This window comes from Eucyclogobius newberryi, unplaced genomic scaffold (assembly GCF_026437365.1).
Source record: "Eucyclogobius newberryi isolate DKJ021-1_F unplaced genomic scaffold, fEucNew1.0.hap1 SCAF_10, whole genome shotgun sequence".
In the NCBI taxonomy this organism is placed as follows: Eukaryota; Metazoa; Chordata; class Actinopteri; order Gobiiformes; family Gobiidae; genus Eucyclogobius; species Eucyclogobius newberryi.
In genome coordinates this window covers 38,500,708-38,521,175 of record NW_027315724.1, presented here as the reverse complement: position 1 = coordinate 38,521,175, position 20,468 = coordinate 38,500,708, and the positions used below count along the sequence as shown (strand labels likewise).

At 45.8% G+C, this 20,468-nt stretch overlaps 1 protein-coding gene across 1 annotated transcript in view; it reads left to right on the top strand.

Moving 5' to 3' along the window:
• LOC140369175 (paired box protein Pax-3-A-like) overlaps positions 1 to 20,261 on the top strand; it is a 62,610-nt gene extending 42,349 nt beyond the window's left edge. Inside the window, exons 6-9 of the mRNA XM_072456448.1 lie at positions 5,773 to 5,923; positions 6,350 to 6,561; positions 10,706 to 10,973; positions 20,074 to 20,261. Coding sequence (XP_072312549.1) covers positions 5,773 to 5,923; positions 6,350 to 6,561; positions 10,706 to 10,973; positions 20,074 to 20,108 — 666 coding nt within the window. The 3' untranslated portion in view covers positions 20,109 to 20,261. The remainder of the gene's footprint in view (positions 1 to 5,772; positions 5,924 to 6,349; positions 6,562 to 10,705; positions 10,974 to 20,073) is intronic.
• The last annotated feature ends 207 nt before the right edge of the window (positions 20,262 to 20,468 follow it).

Sequence of the window (20,468 nt, the reverse complement as noted above, 5' to 3'; positions counted from 1 at the left end):
CTCTTCATGGATGTGTGTGTTCTTCATGGATGTGTGTGTTCTTCATGGATGTGTGTGTTCTTCATGGATGTGTGTGTTCTTCATAGTTGTGTGTGTTCTTCATGGATGTGTGTGTTCTTCATGGATGTGTGTGTTCTTCATGGTTGTGTGTGTTCTTCATGGATGTGTGTGTTCTTCATGGATGTGTGTGTTCTTCATGGATGTGTGTGTTCTTCATGGATGTGTGTGTTCTTCATGGATGTGTGTGTTCTTCATGGTTGTGTGTGTTCTTCATGGATGTGTGTGTTCTTCATGGATGTGTGTGTTCTTCATAGTTGTGTGTGTTCTTCATGGATGTGTGTGTTCTTCATGGATGTGTGTGTTCTTCATGGATGTGTGTGTTCTTCATGGATGTGTGTGTTCTTCATAGTTGTGTGTGTTCTTCATGGATGTGTGTGTTCTTCATGGTTGTGTGTGTTCTTCATGGATGTGTGTGTTCTTCATGGGTGTGTGTGTTCTTCATGGTTGTGTGTGTTCTTCATGGATGTGTGTGTTCTTCATGGATGTGTGTGTTCTTCATGGATGTGTGTGTTCTTCATGGTTGTGTGTGTTCTTCATGGTTGTGTGTTGTGTTCTTCATGGATGTGTGTGTTCTTCATGGTTGTGTGTGTTCTTCATGGATGTGTGTGTTCTTCATGGATGTGTGTGTTCTTCATGGATGTGTGTGTTCTTCATGGTTGTGTGTGTTCTTCATAGTTGTGTGTGTTCTTCATGGATGTGTGTGTTCTTCATGGATGTGTGTGTTCTTCATGGATGTGTGTGTTCTTCATGGATGTGTGTGTTCTTCATGGATGTGTGTGTTCTTCATAGTTGTGTGTGTTCTTCATGGATGTGTGTGTTCTTCATGGTTGTGTGTGTTCTTCATGGATGTGTGTGTTCTTCATGGATGTGTGTGTTCTTCATGGTTGTGTGTGTTCTTCATGGATGTGTGTGTTCTTCATGGATGTGTGTGTTCTTCATGGATGTGTGTGTTCTTCATGGATGTGTGTGTTCTTCATGGATGTGTGTGTTCTTCATGGATGTGTGTGTTCTTCATGGTTGTGTGTGTTCTTCATGGTTGTGTGTTGTGTTCTTCATGGATGTGTGTGTTCTTCATGGTTGTGTGTGTTCTTCATGGATGTGTGTGTTCTTCATGGATGTGTGTGTTCTTCATGGATGTGTGTGTTCTTCATGGTTGTGTGTGTTCTTCATGGTTGTGTGTGTTCTTCATGGATGTGTGTGCTCTTCATGGATGTGTGTGTTCTTCATGGATGTGTGTTGTGTTCTTCATGGATGTGTGTGTTCTTCATGGTTGTGTGTGTTCTTCATGGTTGTGTGTGTTCTTCATGGATGTGTGTGTTCTTCATGGATGTGTGTGTTCTTCATGGTTGTGTGTGTTCTTCATGGATGTGTGTGTTCTTCATGGTTGTGTGTGTTCTTCATGGATGTGTGTGTTCTTCATGGATGTGTGTGTTCTTCATGGTTGTGTGTGTTCTTCATGGTTGTGTGTGTTCTTCATGGATGTGTGTGTTCTTCATGGATGTGTGTGTTCTTCATGGATGTGTGTGTTCTTCATGGTTGTGTGTGTTCTTCATGGTTGTGTGTGTTCTTCATGGTTGTGTGTGTTCTTCATGGTTGTGTGTGTTCTTCATGGATGTGTGTGTTCTTCATGGATGTGTGTGTTGTGTGTGTTCTTCATGGATGTGTGTGTTCTTCATGGATGTGTGTGTTCTTCATGGTTGTGTGTGTTCTTCATGGTTGTGTGTGTTCTTCATGGTTGTGTGTGTTCTTCATGGTTGTGTGTGTTCTTCATGGATGTGTGTGTTCTTCATGGATGTGTGTGTTCTTCATGGTTGTGTGTGTTCTTCATGGATGTGTGTGTTCTTCATGGTTGTGTGTGTTCTTCATGGATGTGTGTGTTCTTCATGGTTGTGTGTGTTCTTCATGGTTGTGTGTGTTCTTCATGGATGTGTGTGTTCTTCATGGATGTGTGTGTTCTTCATGGATGTGTGTGTTCTTCATGGATGTGTGTGTTCTTCATGGATGTGTGTGTTCTTCATGGTTGTGTGTGTTCTTCATGGTTGTGTGTGTTCTTCATGGATGTGTGTGCTCTTCATGGTTGTGTGTGTTCTTCATGGATGTGTGTGTTCTTCATGGATGTGTGTGTTCTTCATGGATGTGTGTGTTCTTCATGGATGTGTGTGTTCTTCATGGTTGTGTGTGTTCTTCATGGTTGTGTGTGTTCTTCATGGATGTGTGTGCTCTTCATGGATGTGTGTGTTCTTCATGGATGTGTGTGTTCTTCATGGATGTGTGTGTTCTTCATGGATGTGTGTGTTCTTCATAGTTGTGTGTGTTCTTCATGGATGTGTGTGTTCTTCATGGTTGTGTGTGTTCTTCATGGATGTGTGTGTTCTTCATGGATGTGTGTGTTCTTCATGGATGTGTGTGTTCTTCATGGATGTGTGTGTTCTTCATGGTTGTGTGTGTTCTTCATGGTTGTGTGTGTTCTTCATGGATGTGTGTGCTCTTCATGGATGTGTGTGTTCTTCATGGATGTGTGTGTTCTTCATGGATGTGTGTGTTCTTCATGGATGTGTGTGTTCTTCATAGTTGTGTGTGTTCTTCATGGATGTGTGTGTTCTTCATGGATGTGTGTGTTCTTCATGGTTGTGTGTGTTCTTCATGGATGTGTGTGTTCTTCATGGATGTGTGTGTTCTTCATGGATGTGTGTGTTCTTCATGGATGTGTGTGTTCTTCATGGATGTGTGTGTTCTTCATGGTTGTGTGTGTTCTTCATGGATGTGTGTGTTCTTCATGGATGTGTGTGTTCTTCATAGTTGTGTGTGTTCTTCATGGATGTGTGTGTTCTTCATGGATGTGTGTGTTCTTCATGGATGTGTGTGTTCTTCATGGATGTGTGTGTTCTTCATAGTTGTGTGTGTTCTTCATGGATGTGTGTGTTCTTCATGGTTGTGTGTGTTCTTCATGGATGTGTGTGTTCTTCATGGGTGTGTGTGTTCTTCATGGTTGTGTGTGTTCTTCATGGATGTGTGTGTTCTTCATGGATGTGTGTGTTCTTCATGGATGTGTGTGTTCTTCATGGTTGTGTGTGTTCTTCATGGTTGTGTGTTGTGTTCTTCATGGATGTGTGTGTTCTTCATGGTTGTGTGTGTTCTTCATGGATGTGTGTGTTCTTCATGGATGTGTGTGTTCTTCATGGATGTGTGTGTTCTTCATGGTTGTGTGTGTTCTTCATAGTTGTGTGTGTTCTTCATGGATGTGTGTGTTCTTCATGGATGTGTGTGTTCTTCATGGATGTGTGTGTTCTTCATGGATGTGTGTGTTCTTCATGGATGTGTGTGTTCTTCATAGTTGTGTGTGTTCTTCATGGATGTGTGTGTTCTTCATGGTTGTGTGTGTTCTTCATGGATGTGTGTGTTCTTCATGGATGTGTGTGTTCTTCATGGTTGTGTGTGTTCTTCATGGATGTGTGTGTTCTTCATGGATGTGTGTGTTCTTCATGGATGTGTGTGTTCTTCATGGATGTGTGTGTTCTTCATGGATGTGTGTGTTCTTCATGGATGTGTGTGTTCTTCATGGTTGTGTGTGTTCTTCATGGTTGTGTGTTGTGTTCTTCATGGATGTGTGTGTTCTTCATGGTTGTGTGTGTTCTTCATGGATGTGTGTGTTCTTCATGGATGTGTGTGTTCTTCATGGATGTGTGTGTTCTTCATGGTTGTGTGTGTTCTTCATGGTTGTGTGTGTTCTTCATGGATGTGTGTGCTCTTCATGGATGTGTGTGTTCTTCATGGATGTGTGTTGTGTTCTTCATGGATGTGTGTGTTCTTCATGGTTGTGTGTGTTCTTCATGGTTGTGTGTGTTCTTCATGGATGTGTGTGTTCTTCATGGATGTGTGTGTTCTTCATGGTTGTGTGTGTTCTTCATGGATGTGTGTGTTCTTCATGGTTGTGTGTGTTCTTCATGGATGTGTGTGTTCTTCATGGATGTGTGTGTTCTTCATGGTTGTGTGTGTTCTTCATGGTTGTGTGTGTTCTTCATGGATGTGTGTGTTCTTCATGGATGTGTGTGTTCTTCATGGATGTGTGTGTTCTTCATGGTTGTGTGTGTTCTTCATGGTTGTGTGTGTTCTTCATGGTTGTGTGTGTTCTTCATGGTTGTGTGTGTTCTTCATGGATGTGTGTGTTCTTCATGGATGTGTGTGTTGTGTGTGTTCTTCATGGATGTGTGTGTTCTTCATGGATGTGTGTGTTCTTCATGGTTGTGTGTGTTCTTCATGGTTGTGTGTGTTCTTCATGGTTGTGTGTGTTCTTCATGGTTGTGTGTGTTCTTCATGGATGTGTGTGTTCTTCATGGATGTGTGTGTTCTTCATGGTTGTGTGTGTTCTTCATGGATGTGTGTGTTCTTCATGGTTGTGTGTGTTCTTCATGGATGTGTGTGTTCTTCATGGTTGTGTGTGTTCTTCATGGTTGTGTGTGTTCTTCATGGATGTGTGTGTTCTTCATGGTTGTGTGTGTTCTTCATGGATGTGTGTGTTCTTCATGGTTGTGTGTGTTCTTCATGGATGTGTGTGTTCTTCATGGATGTGTGTGTTCTTCATGGATGTGTGTGTTCTTCATGGATGTGTGTGTTCTTCATGGATGTGTGTGTTCTTCATGGTTGTGTGTGTTCTTCATGGTTGTGTGTGTTCTTCATGGATGTGTGTGTTCTTCATGGTTGTGTGTGTTCTTCATGGATGTGTGTGTTCTTCATGGATGTGTGTGTTCTTCATGGTTGTGTGTGTTCTTCATGGATGTGTGTGTTCTTCATGGATGTGTGTGTTCTTCATGGTTGTGTGTGTTCTTCATGGTTGTGTGTTCTTCATGGTTGTGTGTGTTCTTCATGGATGTGTGTGTTCTTCATGGTTGTGTGTGTTCTTCATGGATGTGTGTGTTCTTCATGGATGTGTGTGTTCTTCATGGTTGTGTGTGTTCTTCATGGATGTGTGTCCTTCATGGATGTGTGTTCTTCATGGTTGTGTGTGTTCTTCATGGATGTGTGTGTTCTTCATGGATGTGTGTGTTCTTCATGGATGTGTGTTCTTCATGGATGTGTGTGTTCTTCATGGATGTGTGTGTTCTTCATGGATGTGTGTGTTCTTCATGGATGTGTGTTCTTCATGGATGTGTGTGTTCTTCATGGATGTGTGTGTTCTTCATGGATGTGTGTGTTCTTCATGGATGTGTGTGTTCTTCATGGATGTGTGTGTTCTTCATGGATGTGTGTGTTCTTCATGGTTGTGTGTGTTCTTCATGGATGTGTGTGTTCTTCATGGATGTGTGTGTTCTTCATGGATGTGTGTGTTCTTCATGGTTGTGTGTGTTCTTCATGGTTGTGTGTTCTTCATGGATGTGTGTGTTCTTCATGGATGTGTGTGTTCTTCATGGTTGTGTGTGTTCTTCATGGATGTGTGTTCTTCATGGTTGTGTGTGTTCTTCATGGATGTGTGTGTTTTTCATGGATGTGTGTGTTCTTCATGGATGTGTGTTCTTCATGGATGTGTGTGTTCTTCATGGATGTGTGTGTTCTTCATGGATGTGTGTGTTCTTCATGGATGTGTGTTCTTCATGGATGTGTGTGTTCTTCATGGATGTGTGTGTTCTTCATGGATGTATGTGTTCTTCATGGATGTGTGTGTTCTTCATGGATGTGTGTGTTCTTCATGGATGTGTGTGTTGTCTGTTGCAACAGGTTTGGTTCAGTAACCGACGAGCTCGCTGGAGGAAACAGGCAGGAGCCAATCAGCTGATGGCGTTTAATCACCTGATCCCCGGGGGTTTCCCTCCCTCCGCCATGTCCAGTCTGCAGCCGTACCAGCTCTCAGAGGCGTCCTACGCACAAGGTACTACCACCACTACTACTACCACCACCACCACCACCACCACCACTACTACTACTACTACTACTACTACTACTACTACTACTACTACCGCTACTACTACCACCACCACCACCACCACCACCACCACCACCACTACTACTACTACTACTACTACTACTACTACTACTGTTGCTGATAAATGAGTTGTTTTAGAGTGAATGTTTAGAAAAACTGACACTAGAACATTCTGTCATGTGCAAGTACAGCAAGTACCACGTCCTCTGTCCATTTCAAAAAGTACAAATATGACTAGTTAGAGAGCGATGGGCTGCAGTCTTATTTTAGACATCGATAATCCCAGACTAATCACTCACGTTTGGACAGAAGAACAAAGCCCTGGACTGTCACTGTAGGTGAATCTGCTTCTTTCTGTTGAATGTCCCACAGTGTCCGATGCTTCCAGCACCGTGCACCGCCCACAGCCTCTGCCTCCATCGTCGGGACACCAGAGCTCCAGAGGGGCCCAGGCCGAGGGGCCCACCGCCTACTGCCTGGCCCCGGGACGACACTCCTTCTCTGGGTACTCGGACGGCCTCGTGAGCCCCGGAGGACCAGCCAACGCCATCAGCCCAGCGCTTAGCAACGGACTCTCTCCACAGGTGAGCAGGGTCACAAAAGGGTCAAAGGTCAGCAGTATCAGGCACACGTACAGGCTACATACTGGTGTCAAAGGCCAAAGGTCAGCTGTATCAGGCACACATACTCGTGTCAAAGGTCAGCTGTATCAGGTGCACATACTTATTATATTATTTATATAATTGTATTTATTTTCTTATTTATTATAGAAACTCAAACTAAAACTTGGGCTGTAAAGATTGGGCGGGACATTCATGAGACTCATGAATGTCCCGTCAATAATTGATGCGTCAATGGAACGTCTGTTAAGGGGCTTCCCCACCGCCGCGGCCGCGGAGCTCGGCGCCTCCGTGTGAGGGTTTTGAAAACCAAATACGTGAAAACAACGCTCTCGATATCCGCCATTTTACACAATGAAAGGCCACACCGTCAACACCTCTACTGCGCATGTGCGCAGAGAGCTCGAGCGCGCCGCACATGCGCCTGTGTACAGTGGCCGGGGCATCGAGAGCGCGCGTCCAGGCGTCTGCGGTCTGTACGTACCGTAAGACTCAGCTCAAACGCCGTTCAGTGGCACATTCTCCAGACGCTCAGACAGTCTTCCTGTTCGGCTCCTGACGCAGGGTCGGGCCCCATGGTCGGGCCCCATGGTCGGGTCCCGTGCTCGGGCCCCGGGCGACACTCCACATGTGTTTGGGACGAGATGACGATCACGCTCAGAAATGTAGAGCATTTGTCAACATAGTGTTTGATTGGAGCAGCTCATTCTCCAAATGTGAGTCAAACACAAGAGTCTAATATAATAAAGTTAAAATGTACATATATATATATATATATATATATATATATATATTACTTACTTTACTTTTTAGATGTTTCATTATTTCATTTCATTTACGTTCTTAGATTTAAGGGACATTGTAACTTTAAAGCTGTTTTCTTAAAATGCATTTTTTTAAATTTAAACGTGCCTGAATTTTAAATGAGTTTTTGGCCCGACATGAAAACACTGCGTCTCCTTGAAAGTGAGTCACGCTTTTGTCCCAAATGTAATTATGTGAGGCTAATGTGGACCAGGTCAAGGGCCTGAGGGGTTCAGACATGTCCCAGGCAGAGATAAGTCATAAACGTGTCCCAGAGATAAGTCATAAACGTGTCCCAGAGATAAGTCACAAACGTGTCCCAGAGATAAGTCATAAACGTGTCCCAGGCAGTCGCGTCTTCTTCCCTTTGCTTTACATATGAAGGGAAAAGTTTGCGGCTCAAAGTCCGTGGCTCTTAGAATAAAAATGTGGATAACTTTTGATGGCCCAGTCCTGAAAATGAGTCTCACCAAATTTCACATTAATCTGGCTAACGCCTTTGGAGGAGTTCTTAAAAGAATGAAGTGTCAGCATGTTCACATTTAGGAGATTTGGGGAGTTTCACATTGGAATAACATGGGAGGTTTCTGTCATCGATGCGGCTGCGCCGCAACAAATATGACATGGGTCTTGTTGACTTTGTTGATCGGGATGCCAAAATGGAATTTTATGCCAAATTTTGTAAAATTTCGAAAAACTAAACATTTTACCCTCCATATAACATTTTATGTCACTCTGTAGGGGGCGCTGTCATGCCAAATTAATGCATTTCACTTCAAGTAGGTTTAGGACAAAGAGTTTAACAACTGATTCAAATCTGACACAATTCGGACTTTATCTGCGCAAACGGCATCAAATTTAAAAATGGGAAAATTTCTGAAATTCTAGCAACAGTTTGCGGCTTTGCCGCACAGAGACCGTGACAGGTATCAAAATAATTTGGATAACTTTTTATGTCTCACTCCTCAACACCATTTTCAACAAATTTCTGCTTTTTCTGGGAGGAGTTCGTAAAAGAACAACGTTTGAAAAAACTCCAGACTTGCTTGGCAGATTTTAATCCAATATGGCCGACATTTGGTTGGGCGGATTTTCATTTTCATTTCATTTTTTTACTTCTCTTGTCACCATCTACCTCTGCACCAGATTTCATGATTCTATTATCAGATTTTTTTTGGGCCCTTTCCTATCTCTCGATGTATTTTTTGTACATCTTACTCGCCATTTTTTTTAATTTTAGAAAAAGGAGATAGCCAGAATGTAGCGAGGCACGATTTTTAGAGGTGTGCACATTTTTTTTGACATTTTTTCGTCAATGTTCACTGGGTGAAAAATAGGGGGGTTGTTCCCGAGAAGAAGAAGAAGAAAGAATGTCTGTAATGTCTATGTCTATGTGCTGGCCCTGCCACGAGTTGGCCACTGTCCAGGGTGAACCCCGCCTAAGGCCCGAAGTCACTGTGATAGGCTCCAGTCACCCGTGACCCTGAAAGGGAACAAGCGGTAGAAAATGGATGGATAAACTACACATTTTCTCATGGTGTGGGTCCCTAGTCACTGACGGGTACTCTCGCAGCCGTGCTTTGCACGACCTTACGGAACTAATTGGCCTCTCGCCAGCTTGTGGCGCTCGGGCCTAATAATAATAATAATAAATATAGTCGCAAGCGGCAATGATCGGCCCTCGCCACGCCACAAGAGGAGGGGGCGCTAATGTGCCCCAATTGTCCTTTTATCTTCATCTTTTTATCTCATTGACTTTTTTGATGGGGCCAAAATTGAGTTGTGTGTCAAAATTTGTAAAATTTTGCAAAACCAAATATTTAACCTCCATATAAAATCTGTAGGGGGCGCTGTGGCGCCAAATTAATTTATTTCACTTCAAGTAGGTTTAGGGCAAAGAGTTTAACAAGTGATTCTAATTTTAATCAATTCGGACTTTATCTGCGCAAACGGCAGAAATTTAAAATTTGTGAAATTTCGGAAATTCTAGCTACAGTTTGCGGCTTCGCCGCACAGAGACCGTGACAGAGATCAATGTAATTTGAATAACTTTTGATGTCCCACTCCTCAGCACAATTTTCACCAAATTTCAGCTTTTTATGGCCAACGCCCTGGGAGGAGTTCGTAAAAGTACGACGTTTGGAAAAACTCCCGAGTCCTGCTTAGCCATTTTTGAACCAATATGGCCGACATTTGGTTGGGCGGACGGCGTTTCCGTGTTAATATTTTTTACTTCTCTTGTCACCATCTACCTCTGCGCCAAATTTCATGATTCTACGATCAGATTTTTTTGGGGTCATTTCCTATCTCTCAATGCATTTTTGGTACATTTGGGGGCGCTGACGCGCCAATTTTTTTAATTTTAGAAAAGAGAGATAGCCAGAATGTAGAGAGGCACGATTTTTAGAAGTATGCACATTTTTGTGACTTTTCGTCAATGTTCACTGGGTGAAAAATAGGGGTTTTGGTCCCGAGAAGAAGAAGAATATTCCGATGCGAAAACAATGTTTCACATTTTTCAAATATCATAAACTATACATTTTCGGAAAGAGCTCGCGCTTTCCTATCTCATGGTGTGGGTCCCTGGTCACTGACGTGTACTTTCGTTAATTTTGAGTGGGCTCCGCCCACTTTGTGTTTTTGGCCCTCTATACAGTAATAATGTTCAATTTTAGCATTACATGTTTATATGTACGGAACATGCAAGAGATGGAACGTATTCGTGAGCTACTTAGCGCAAATGAGTGCTTTATATGGGGATGACGACCGCTTCGCACGGCCTTACGGAACTAATAGGCCTCTCGCCAGCTTGTGGCGCTCGGGCCTAATAATAATAATAAAAAGAAAAATAATTTTAGTTTTTTTTTACTTGTTAACTAAGGTACCTTTTTACTTTATCATTATAATTTTTTTAATCATATTTTTCTCCTCCAAAGGCTTTATTTGACTGGGCAGCGCTGTAGAGAGACGTGGGGAGAGAGAAAGTAGGAGCATTCAGCAAACGGTGCAGGGGCAGATAAACTGACAGTTACACTTCTGGAGCTTAAATCTCCAGCGAGAGTTTGAGGAGAGAAAAAACAGATTTATTTGAATGTTTGGGACTAAACATGACGATCAGACACTCTTTTACTTTTATTATTCAGAATATGTTTCCGTTCAGATCTTATCGTCTCTGAGCTCGATATGTAATAACAAGCACATGCCACTAGGGGAGCTCTAGGTCACCACTGACACTGACGCGATCGTTTTATGTTCATGAAAGAAGTGAATCATCTGCTTTATAGAACCATTTCCTGTTCTGTAGGTGATGGGTTTGCTAAACCACGGCGGCGTCCCTCATCAGCCTCAGAGCGATTACGCCATCTCCCTGGAACCCCCTGCTGGCGTGGCGTCAAACTGCAGCCAGCGCCTGGAGCACCTGAAGGGCCTGGAGGGCCTGAGCAGCGTGCCGTCCATGGCCTCGCTGCCCTCGCTGCCCAGCTCACAGTCCTACCACCCTCCGAGCGCCTACACCTCGCCCGGGTACACCATGGAGCACGTGGGGCCCTACCAGTACAGCCAGTACGCTCAAAGTAAGGTCAAAGTACACTCAAAGTAAGGTCAAAGTACGCTCAAAGTACGCTCAAAGTACGCTCAAAGTAAGGTCAAAGTAAGGTCAAAGTACGCTCAAAGTACGCTCAAAGTACGCTCAAAGTAAGGTCAAAGTACACTCAAAGTAAGGTCAAAGTACGCTCAAAGTAAGGTCAAAGTACGCTCAAAGTAAGGTCAAAGTATGCTCAAAGTAAGGTCAAAGTACACTCAAAGTAAGGTCAAAGTACGCTCAAAGTAAGGTCAAAGTAAGCTCAAAGTAAGGTCAAAGTACACTCAAAGTAAGGTCAAAGTACGCTCAAAGTAAGGTCAAAGTATGCTCAAAGTACACTCAAAGTAAGGTCAAAGTACGCTCAAAGTAAGGTCAAAGTAAGGTCAAAGTACGCTCAAAGTAAGGTCAAAGTAAGGTCAAAGTACGCTCAAAGTAAGGTCAAAGTACCCTCAAAGTAAGGTCAAAGTATGCTCAAAGTACACTCAAAGTAAGGTCAAAGTACGCTCAAAGTAAGGTCAAAGTAAGGTCAAAGTACGCTCAAAACAAGGTCAAAGTAAGGTCAAAGTATGCTCAAAGTAAGGTCAAAGTACGCTCAAAGTAAGGTCAAAGTACGCTCAAAACAAGGTCAAAGTAAGGTCAAAGTACGCTCAAAGAACGCTCAAAGTAAGGTCAAAGTACGCTCAAAACAAGGTCAAAGTAAGGTCAAAGTACACTCAAAGTACGCTCAAAGTAAGGTCAAAGTACGCTCAAAGTAAGGTCAAAGTACGCTCAAAACAAGGTCAAAGTACGCTCAAAGTACGCTCAAAGTAAGGTCAAAGTACGCTCTAAACAAGGTCAAAGTACGCTCAAAGTACGCTCAAAGTAAGGTCAAAGTACGCTCAAAACAAGGTCAAAGTACGCTCAAAGTACGCTCAAAGTAAGGTCAAAGTACGCTCAAAACAAGGTCAAAGTAAGGTCAAAGTACACTCAAAGTAAGGTCAAAGTACGCTCAAAGTAACAATAATAATAACTTTTATTTATATAGCGCTTTTCAGTGACCCAAAGACGCTGAACATAATAAAAAAGGGGGGGGGTATTTACAGACAGGGGGGACAACACGTACAGAACACATTAATATACAGATAAAATGAACAAGACAGAAGAAGTAGCGAGAAAAAGATGGGGATGTAACAGGGGGTAGAAGAGTAGGCAATGGGGTAGAGGAGGCTAGGGGTAGGGGAGGTCATAGGCTTGGGTGAAGAGGTATGTTTTTAGGCGGGATTTGAATGTTGTGAGTGAGGGAGAGTGGCGGACAGGTTGGGGGAGGGAGTTCCAGAGTCGGGGTGCTGTTCGGGAGAACGCTCTGTCGCCAAAAGTTTTGAGTCGGGATGTTGGTGCAGTCAGGGTGAGAGAGGAGGAGGATCGGAGAGCTCGGGTGGGGCGGTGGGGGATGAGGAGGTCAGACAGGTAGGGGGGGGCAAGGTGGTGAAGAGCTTTGAAGGTGAGGAGGAGTATTTTAAAGTTTATGCGCTGCTTGATGGGGAGAGAGTGGAGAGAGCGGAGAACGGGAGTGATGTGTTCACGGGACCGGGTGTGGGTGAGGAGGCGGGTGTGGGTGAGGAGGAGGGTGTGGGTGAGGAGGCGGGTGTGGGTGAGGAGGCGGGTGTGGGTGAGGAGGGGGGTGTGGGTGAGGAGGCGGGTGTGGGTGAGGAGGCGGGTGTGGGTGAGGAGGCGGGTGTGGGTGAGGAGGCGGGTGTGGGTGAGGAAGCGGGCAGCGGAGTTTTGGACCATTTGGAGTCTGTGGAGGGAATGGGAGGAGATGCCAGTGAGGAGGGAGTTGCAGTAGTCGAGGCGGGAGGAGATGAAGGCATGGATGAGGGATTCAGCAGCGGGGAGGGTGAGGCAGTGTCGGATTTTGGCGATGCGGCGGAGGTGGAAGTATGAGGTCTTGACGATGTGGCTGACATGGGGAGTGAAGGAGAGGGTGGGGTCCATGATGACACCGAGATTGCGTACCAGGGTAGAGGGGGTGATGGTCGAGGTGTCGATGCTGAGTGAAAAGGGACCAGTTTTATTGAGAGTGGATTTGGTGCCAATGAGGAGGAGCTCTGTTTTGTCACTGTTCAGTTTGAGGAAGTTGAGAGTGAGCCATGATTTTATTGTAGAGATGCAGGTTTCAATGTGGCTGAGGGGAGGGTTTTGGGTGGATTTGGTGGTGAGGTATATCTGGGTGTCGTCAGCGTAGCAGTGAAAGTCCAGGTTGAGTTGGCGGAGGATGTGACCAAGGGGGAAGATGTAGCAGATGAAGAGGAGGGGGCCGAGGACTGAGCCCTGGGGGACCCCCTGCGTTACTGGGGAGAGGGTGGATGAGTGACCGGAGAGGGAAATGAACTCTTGCCTGTTGGTGAGGAGGATGTGAGCCAGTCAAGTGCAGAGCCCTCAACACCCAGTTGGCGCAGCCTTTGTAGGAGGATGGAATGGTTTATAGTGTCAAAGGCTGCGCTGAGGTCTAGTAGTAACAGGATGTTGAGGGCCCCGGAGTCTGCAGAGGTGAGGAGATTGTTGAGTACTTTGACCAGGGCTGTTTCAGTGCTGTGAAGTGGGCGGAGCCAGATTGGAGGGGTTCATAGAGGTTGTTTGACTGGAGGTGGGTGTGAAGTTGGGCGGCGACGATGCGTTCCAGCGTTTTTGAGAGGAACGGCAGGTTGGAGATGGGGCGGTAGTTGGAGAGGTTGGCGGAGTCTAGGGTGGGTTTTTTGAGGATGGGGGTGATGGAGGCCAGTTTGTAGATGGAAGGAACATGGCCGAGGGATAAAGACTGGTTGAAGAGGGTGGTGAGATGGGGGATGAGAGCAGGGAGGCAGGCCTTGGTTAGATTCGTTGGGAGGGGGTCGAGAGAGCAGGTGGTGGTTTTGGAAGCGGCGATGAGGTCTATGATATGAGAGGAGTTAACAGAGGAGAAGGTGGTGAGGGGAGGGAAGGGTGGGTGGTCAGGGAGAGGGGGGTGGTGATGGAGTTAATGGAGACGGCAGTCATGGAGCTGTTGATTTTGGAAATTTTGTCATTGAAGGCAAGGAGGAAAGAGTTGCAGAGGTCAGGGGAGGAGGGTGGAGTGATGTCCGGTGGCTGGAGCAGCTTGTTGACGGTGGAGAACAGGGTGCTAGGGCTCCGGTGGGAGCTGTTGATGAGGGTGGAGAGGTGGGCAGATTTGGCGGCTTGGAGAGCGTCACGGTAGGAGGAGATGTGTAATTTGAAAGCTTCGGCGTGGACGGTGAGGCGGGTTATTTTGAGGAGTCGTTCGAGTTGGCGGCCAGTCTGCTTCATGGTGCGGAGTTCAGGGGTGTACCAGGGGGCGGGGTTGATGTATGAGACGGAGGAGGTTTTCCAGGGGGCTAGGGAGTCAAGGGAGTCGGAGAGGGTGGTGTTGAGCATGACAGCATAGTCGTCGGGGGAAGAGGGGGGGAGTCAGGGGGGAAAGCAGAGGATATGAGCTGGGAGAGCGTGAGGGGGTTGATTGACTTGATATTGCGGTAGGTGATGGTGCGTTTTTTGGGGTTGTGGGGCGAGGGTAGGGGGGCGGAGAAAAGGATGCAGAGATGATCAGAGAGTGGGAAGGGGAGGGGGTGGGGCTTAGATATGGGTAGGAGAGAGGAACAGACTAAGTCCAGAGTGTGGCCTTTGGTATGGGTGGGGAAGTCAATATGTTGGGTGAGATGGAAGCAGTCCAGGAGAGAGAGGAAGTCGGATGTCAGTGGGGCGTTGGGGCAGTCAATGTGGATGTTGAAGTCACCAGTGAGTAGGAGGCGGGCAGAGAGAGAGGATGCGATGGTGAGGAGTTCAGACAATTCAGTGAGGAAAGAGGGGTGGGGCTTTGGGGGACGATAGATCAGGATAGCGGTGATAGAGTTGGGGAGGGAGAAGGCGAGGTATTCAAATGATGAGATGGATGGAAGGTTGAGGTTCAGTTCAGTGATGGATGTAGATTTTTTATGAATAACAGCAAGACCTCCCCCACGCCCGGAGAGGCGGGGTTTGGCAGTGTAAGTGTAGTTGGAGGGAGTGGCTTGGTTGAGAGCATAGAAGTCCAGGGGCTGTTGCCATGTTTCACAGAGGAGAAGCAGGTCAATGTTATTGTCCAGTAGCAGTTCAGATATAACAGGTGATTTGTTGGAGAGGGAGCGGCAGTTCAGCAGTGCAAGGGAGATGGATGGGGGCGCGGAGATGGATGGGGGCGCAGGGGTGGGGGGGCGGAGGTTGCTGAGGTTGGCAGTGCGGCAGGTGGGGGTGACGGGGGGGCGAAAACTAGTCCAGAGTGAGGGGATAGGTGAGCCGTCGTTGGAGTGTTGGTTATGGGAGAGACCAGAGCCCCTGTGGATGTAGCGGGGCCGGCGAAGGATCCCAGCTGAGCTAGCTGCAGAGGCAGCAGCAGCTGGGAGACGGTGGTTATGGTTGAGGAGGTGAAGGTCAGCAGCGGTGTAGGTGAGTAGGCGAGAAGTTGGTGGAGCGGTGGCCTGGAGGCGCGGGAGGGATAGTCCGAGGAGGAGATGGAACGTAGCAGCAGATGAGAGTAATCCAGTTAGAATGTTGGCGGTGGCTAGAGGCTGGTTAACTAGAAGCTGGTGGGCAGAGAGTTGTGAAAAAGCAGCAGTGGACCGGGTGTTGAAGCTGGTGGAGTGAGTGGCGTTGGTTGCCCCAGACCTTGTCTGCACGGCAGGGAGGCCCCGCGATACCATGACGGACCTCCGCAGGTGTTAAGCCAGCTGTTAGCTGGCGGCTAGGGCAGTAGATAGTCCAGGAGTGAGGGAGGAGATGAGCGATGGACGGTGCAGTAATGTCCGATGAAGTTAAGGAACAGGGATGTAGACAGAAGACAACACAGAGACGCGGGAACAAAACAAAACAATGGAAACGACTAACAAAACAAAGACGTTGGGACAGAAGCGGCAGTCCACATACCAGACGCCGGCGTTGCTCTAGCCCAATCAAGACGCATTTGAGTCCAGTTTTGTGACCAGATCGCCCCCGTCTGTGGAGCGGGGAAAGCAGAGAAACGGGGCTGTACCTTGGTTGTATGGGGCTGCTTTTCTCCGGGTGGAGCCGGTGCCCCGCTCTCCGTGTCTGCTCCTGTGGCGGGCTGGGGCCACACCTTCGCCCAGGTACAGACCTCCGGGGCGGCGGGTGCGGGAGCGCGGAGCCGGTGTTAGGGCGTGGAAACGCCGGTGCAGCGGAGGAGAAGCGGAGCCGCGTGCGGCTCGTGGCGGTGCGTGCCGCTCGTGGTGGAGCCGGTGATCGGACACGGAAACGCCGGTGCAGCGGAGAGGTCAAAGTAAGGTCAAAGTATGCTCAAAGTAAGGTCAAAGTACGCTCAAAGTAAGGTCAAAGTATGCTCAAAGTAAGGTCAAAGTACGCTCAAAGTAAGGTCAAAGTATGCTCAAAGTAAGGTCAAAGTACACTCAAAGTAAGGTCAAAGTACGCTCAAAGTAAGGTCAAAGTACGCTCAAAACAAGGTCAAAGTACCCTCAAAGTAAGGTCAAAGTACACTCAAAGTAAGGTCAAAGTACACTCAAAACAAGGTCAAAGTAAGGTCAAAGTACACTCAAAGTACACTCAAAGTACACTCAAAGTACGCTCAAAGTACGTTCAAAGTATGCTCAAAGTAAGGTCAAAGGTCAAAGTAAGGTCAAAGTAAGGTCAATACAGCTTCAGTCACTTGATGTGTATGATCGGGTCAGCACTGCACGAGACACGTCTTTGATCTCATAAATATATATCTACATCATATTTTATTCATTTTATTTGATACTTTTGCTGTCAGTGCAGCGTAACTCGCCTCCTTTAGTCAGAATACTTCTGAATACCATTCCTTCATTTCTTCATAGTTTATAGTGCCTTATATGTATATATATATATATATATATATATATATATATATATATACACATACATACATACATATATGTATTACAGAGGTGACATCTGATTAACATTAGAATCGCGGCTCCATATGAGCCTCATTTCACACAACGTAAACTCACCTCTCGTATTCTGTAAAAGCAGTTTGCGGTTCCACGTGGCATTAGCGTGTTCTCTGCAGCGTGTTCTCTGCAGCGTGTTCTCTGCAGCGTGTTCTCTGCAGCGTGTTCTCTGTAGCGTGTTCTCTGCAGCGTGTTCTCTGCAGCGTGTTCTCTGCAGCGTGTTCTCTTTAGCGTGTTCTCTTTAGCGTGTTCTCTGTAGCGTGTTCTCTGCAGCGTGTTCTCTTTAGCGTGTTCTCTGCAGCGTGTTCTCTGTAGCGTGTTCTCTGCAGCGTGTTCTCTGCAGCGTGTTCTCTTTAGCGTGTTCTCTTTAGCGTGTTCTCTGTAGCGTGTTCTCTGCAGCGTGTTCTCTGTAGCATGTTCTCTTTAGCGTGTTCTCTGCAGCGTGTTCTCTGTAGCGTGTTCTCTGCAGCGTGTTCTCTGCAGCATGTTCTCTTTAGCGTGTTCTCTTTAGCGTGTTCTCTGTAGCGTGTTCTCTGCAGCGTGTTCTCTTTAGCGTGTTCTCTGTAGCATGTTCTCTTTAGCGTGTTCTCTGTAGCGTGTTCTCTTTAGCGTGTTCTCTGCAGCGTGTTCTCTGCAGCGTGTTCTCTGCAGCGTGTTCTCTGCAGCGTGTTCTCTGTAGCGTGTTCTCTGTAGCGTGTTCTCTGAAGTGTCGGGCTAAATGGTGCACGTCTGATTGCATCTCCAAAGTAATCAGGCCAGTGTTCAAGCAGAAAAACACAGTTAGCTTCTATTTCACTTTGGCCTTCGCCGTTTCCAATATTTGAGAAAACCTTTCACTCAACGTCACTTAAATCCACTTCAAACGTCATCGGAGCTCGGGAAAGCGACTTTGTGTGATTGCAGCGCCCGCCATGTCCAATTTTGGTCCATAGGGGGTGCACCAATCAGAATGGTCCATCCAGTGACCTCGTACAACAACCTTCAAAGAGCTGAACGAGGATCAAATTAACAGCAGACTTAATATCCAAACGCTGCGTCTGAAGGAATAATGTGGTTCAGAATCAGAACTGAGAGAGAACTGAGAGCTGTAGCTCGTTAGCGCCATCTTGAACTGATTAATCAGAGAGTGGGTGTGGCAGAGAAGGGCAGGTTAGGGGAGGTTAGGTGGAGGTTTGGGGAAGGTTTGGTGGAGGTTAGGTGGGGCAGAGGGCAGATGCTAATGGCCTTTGGCAGGGTGGAGATTAGAAACAGGTGCTGAGGAGAGTAGAAGAGTCCAAAGTCTGTAGACGGAGACCTGGACCTGGACCTGGACCAGGACCAGGACCTGGACCTGGACCTGGACCAGGACCAGGACCAGGACCAGGACCTGGACCTGGACCAGGACCTGGACCTGGACCTGGACCTGGACCTGGACCAGGAGGATTTGTGTACTGTTTTTCTTTAGATGTGCCTCTGTTGCTAGGCGACGATGCCAAGTGTTTTGGGCACTTTTCTTTTTTGATTCAATAAAAAACACATGGTTTACTACTTTAAATTTTAAATTTAACACATGCAATAAAAATACTTTCTACATCCTACAAAGGGCACGTGTTTTCAGAAATGTTTACAGTTATAATCTATTATATCATATGCGCCACACTATTGTTGAAGGTGTTTTAATTGAATTACAAATACGTTTATTGTTTATTTCAGACTCATAAATCCATGAAAACACATAAAACGTTAGAACAATTCTTGATGTGTTTTTAAAGTGAGCTGGAGATGTTATTTATCTTTAAAAAACATGAATATACAAAATGAACCCACTTCCAGGTCAGATCTGTGGAGAGGCGAGCTTTTGAACAATAAATACAATAATAATCTAAAAAACACATTTACATTTACATGAAAAGTACATAATACATATTTAAATACCACAAAGAAACATGAGTCAATTCCAACCATCAAATATATATACATTTTATAATATCACAACATCGAAAATAAAAATATGCTGTGTTAACACATCACGCTAACACATCACGCAAACACATAACGCTAACACATCACGCTAACACATCACGCTAACACATAACGCTAACACATCACGCAAACACATAACGCTAACACATAACGCTAACACATCACGCAAACACATAACGCTAACACATAACGCTAACACATCACGCTAACACATAACGCTAACACATAACGCTAACACATCACGCTAACACATCACGCTAACACATCACGCTAACACATAACGCTAACACATAACGCTAACACATAACGCTAACACATAACGCTAACACATAACGCTAACACATAACGCTAACACATCACGCTAACACATCACGCTAACACATCACGCTAACACATCACGCTAACACATAACGCTAACACATCACGCTAACACATCACGCTAACACATAACGCTAACACATCACGCTAACACATCACGCTAACACATAACGCTAACACATAACGCTAACACATCACGCTAACACATAACGCTAACACATCACGCTAACACATCACGCTAACACATCACGCTAACACATAACGCTAACACAACGCTAACACATCACGCTAACACATCACGCTAACACATCACGCTAACACATAACGCTAACACATAACGCTAACACATCACGCTAACACATCAAGCTAACACATCACGCTAACATCACGCTAACATCACGCTAACACATAACACAAACACATCACGCTAACACATCACGCTAACACATCACGCTAACACATAACGCTAACACATCACGCTAACACATAACGCTAACACATCACGCTAACACATCACGCTAACACATCACGCTAACACATAACGCTAACACATCACGCTAACACATCACGCTAACACATAACGCTAACACATCACGCTAACACATAACGCTAACACATCACGCTAACACATCACGCTAACACATCACGCTAACACATAACGCTAACACATCACGCTAACACATCACGCTAACACATAACGCTAACACATCACGCTAACACATAACGCTAACACATCACGCTAACGCGCTCCACATGTTACACACACACTTAGATTTATGACAACTATAGATCTCTTTTATATTTGCTCCGTCTTTTCCATTTTCTCTGCTCATACTTCACTCTCGTTGCTTCCTCCAGATGCCCTTCCGTATCTGAGGCCCGAGATCACCTAGAATCCGGACCACCCCAGAACCAGAACCGGGACTTCTTCTGGACCAGAGTCTGGACCCGGGACACGAACAAACACGGGACCATGTGTTTTTGAGGGATACAAAGGAATAAAGGCCAAGTGCGTTTGAAGCAGAAAACAGTCTTAAAGAAACACTTTACACACCAGGAAGTAGTGACCAGGAAGTAGTGACCAGGAAGTAGTGACCAGGAAGTAGTGACCAGGAAGCAGCACCATGTTTGTGTGAATGAAGTGAATCTGGAGGATCTGAAAAGGGTTTTGTTTGAACGTGACGTGAACTCCAGACGTGTTTTCTGTAGAAGACGCTTCTTTTAAACACGTTTGGATTTGATCTTTTAGAACG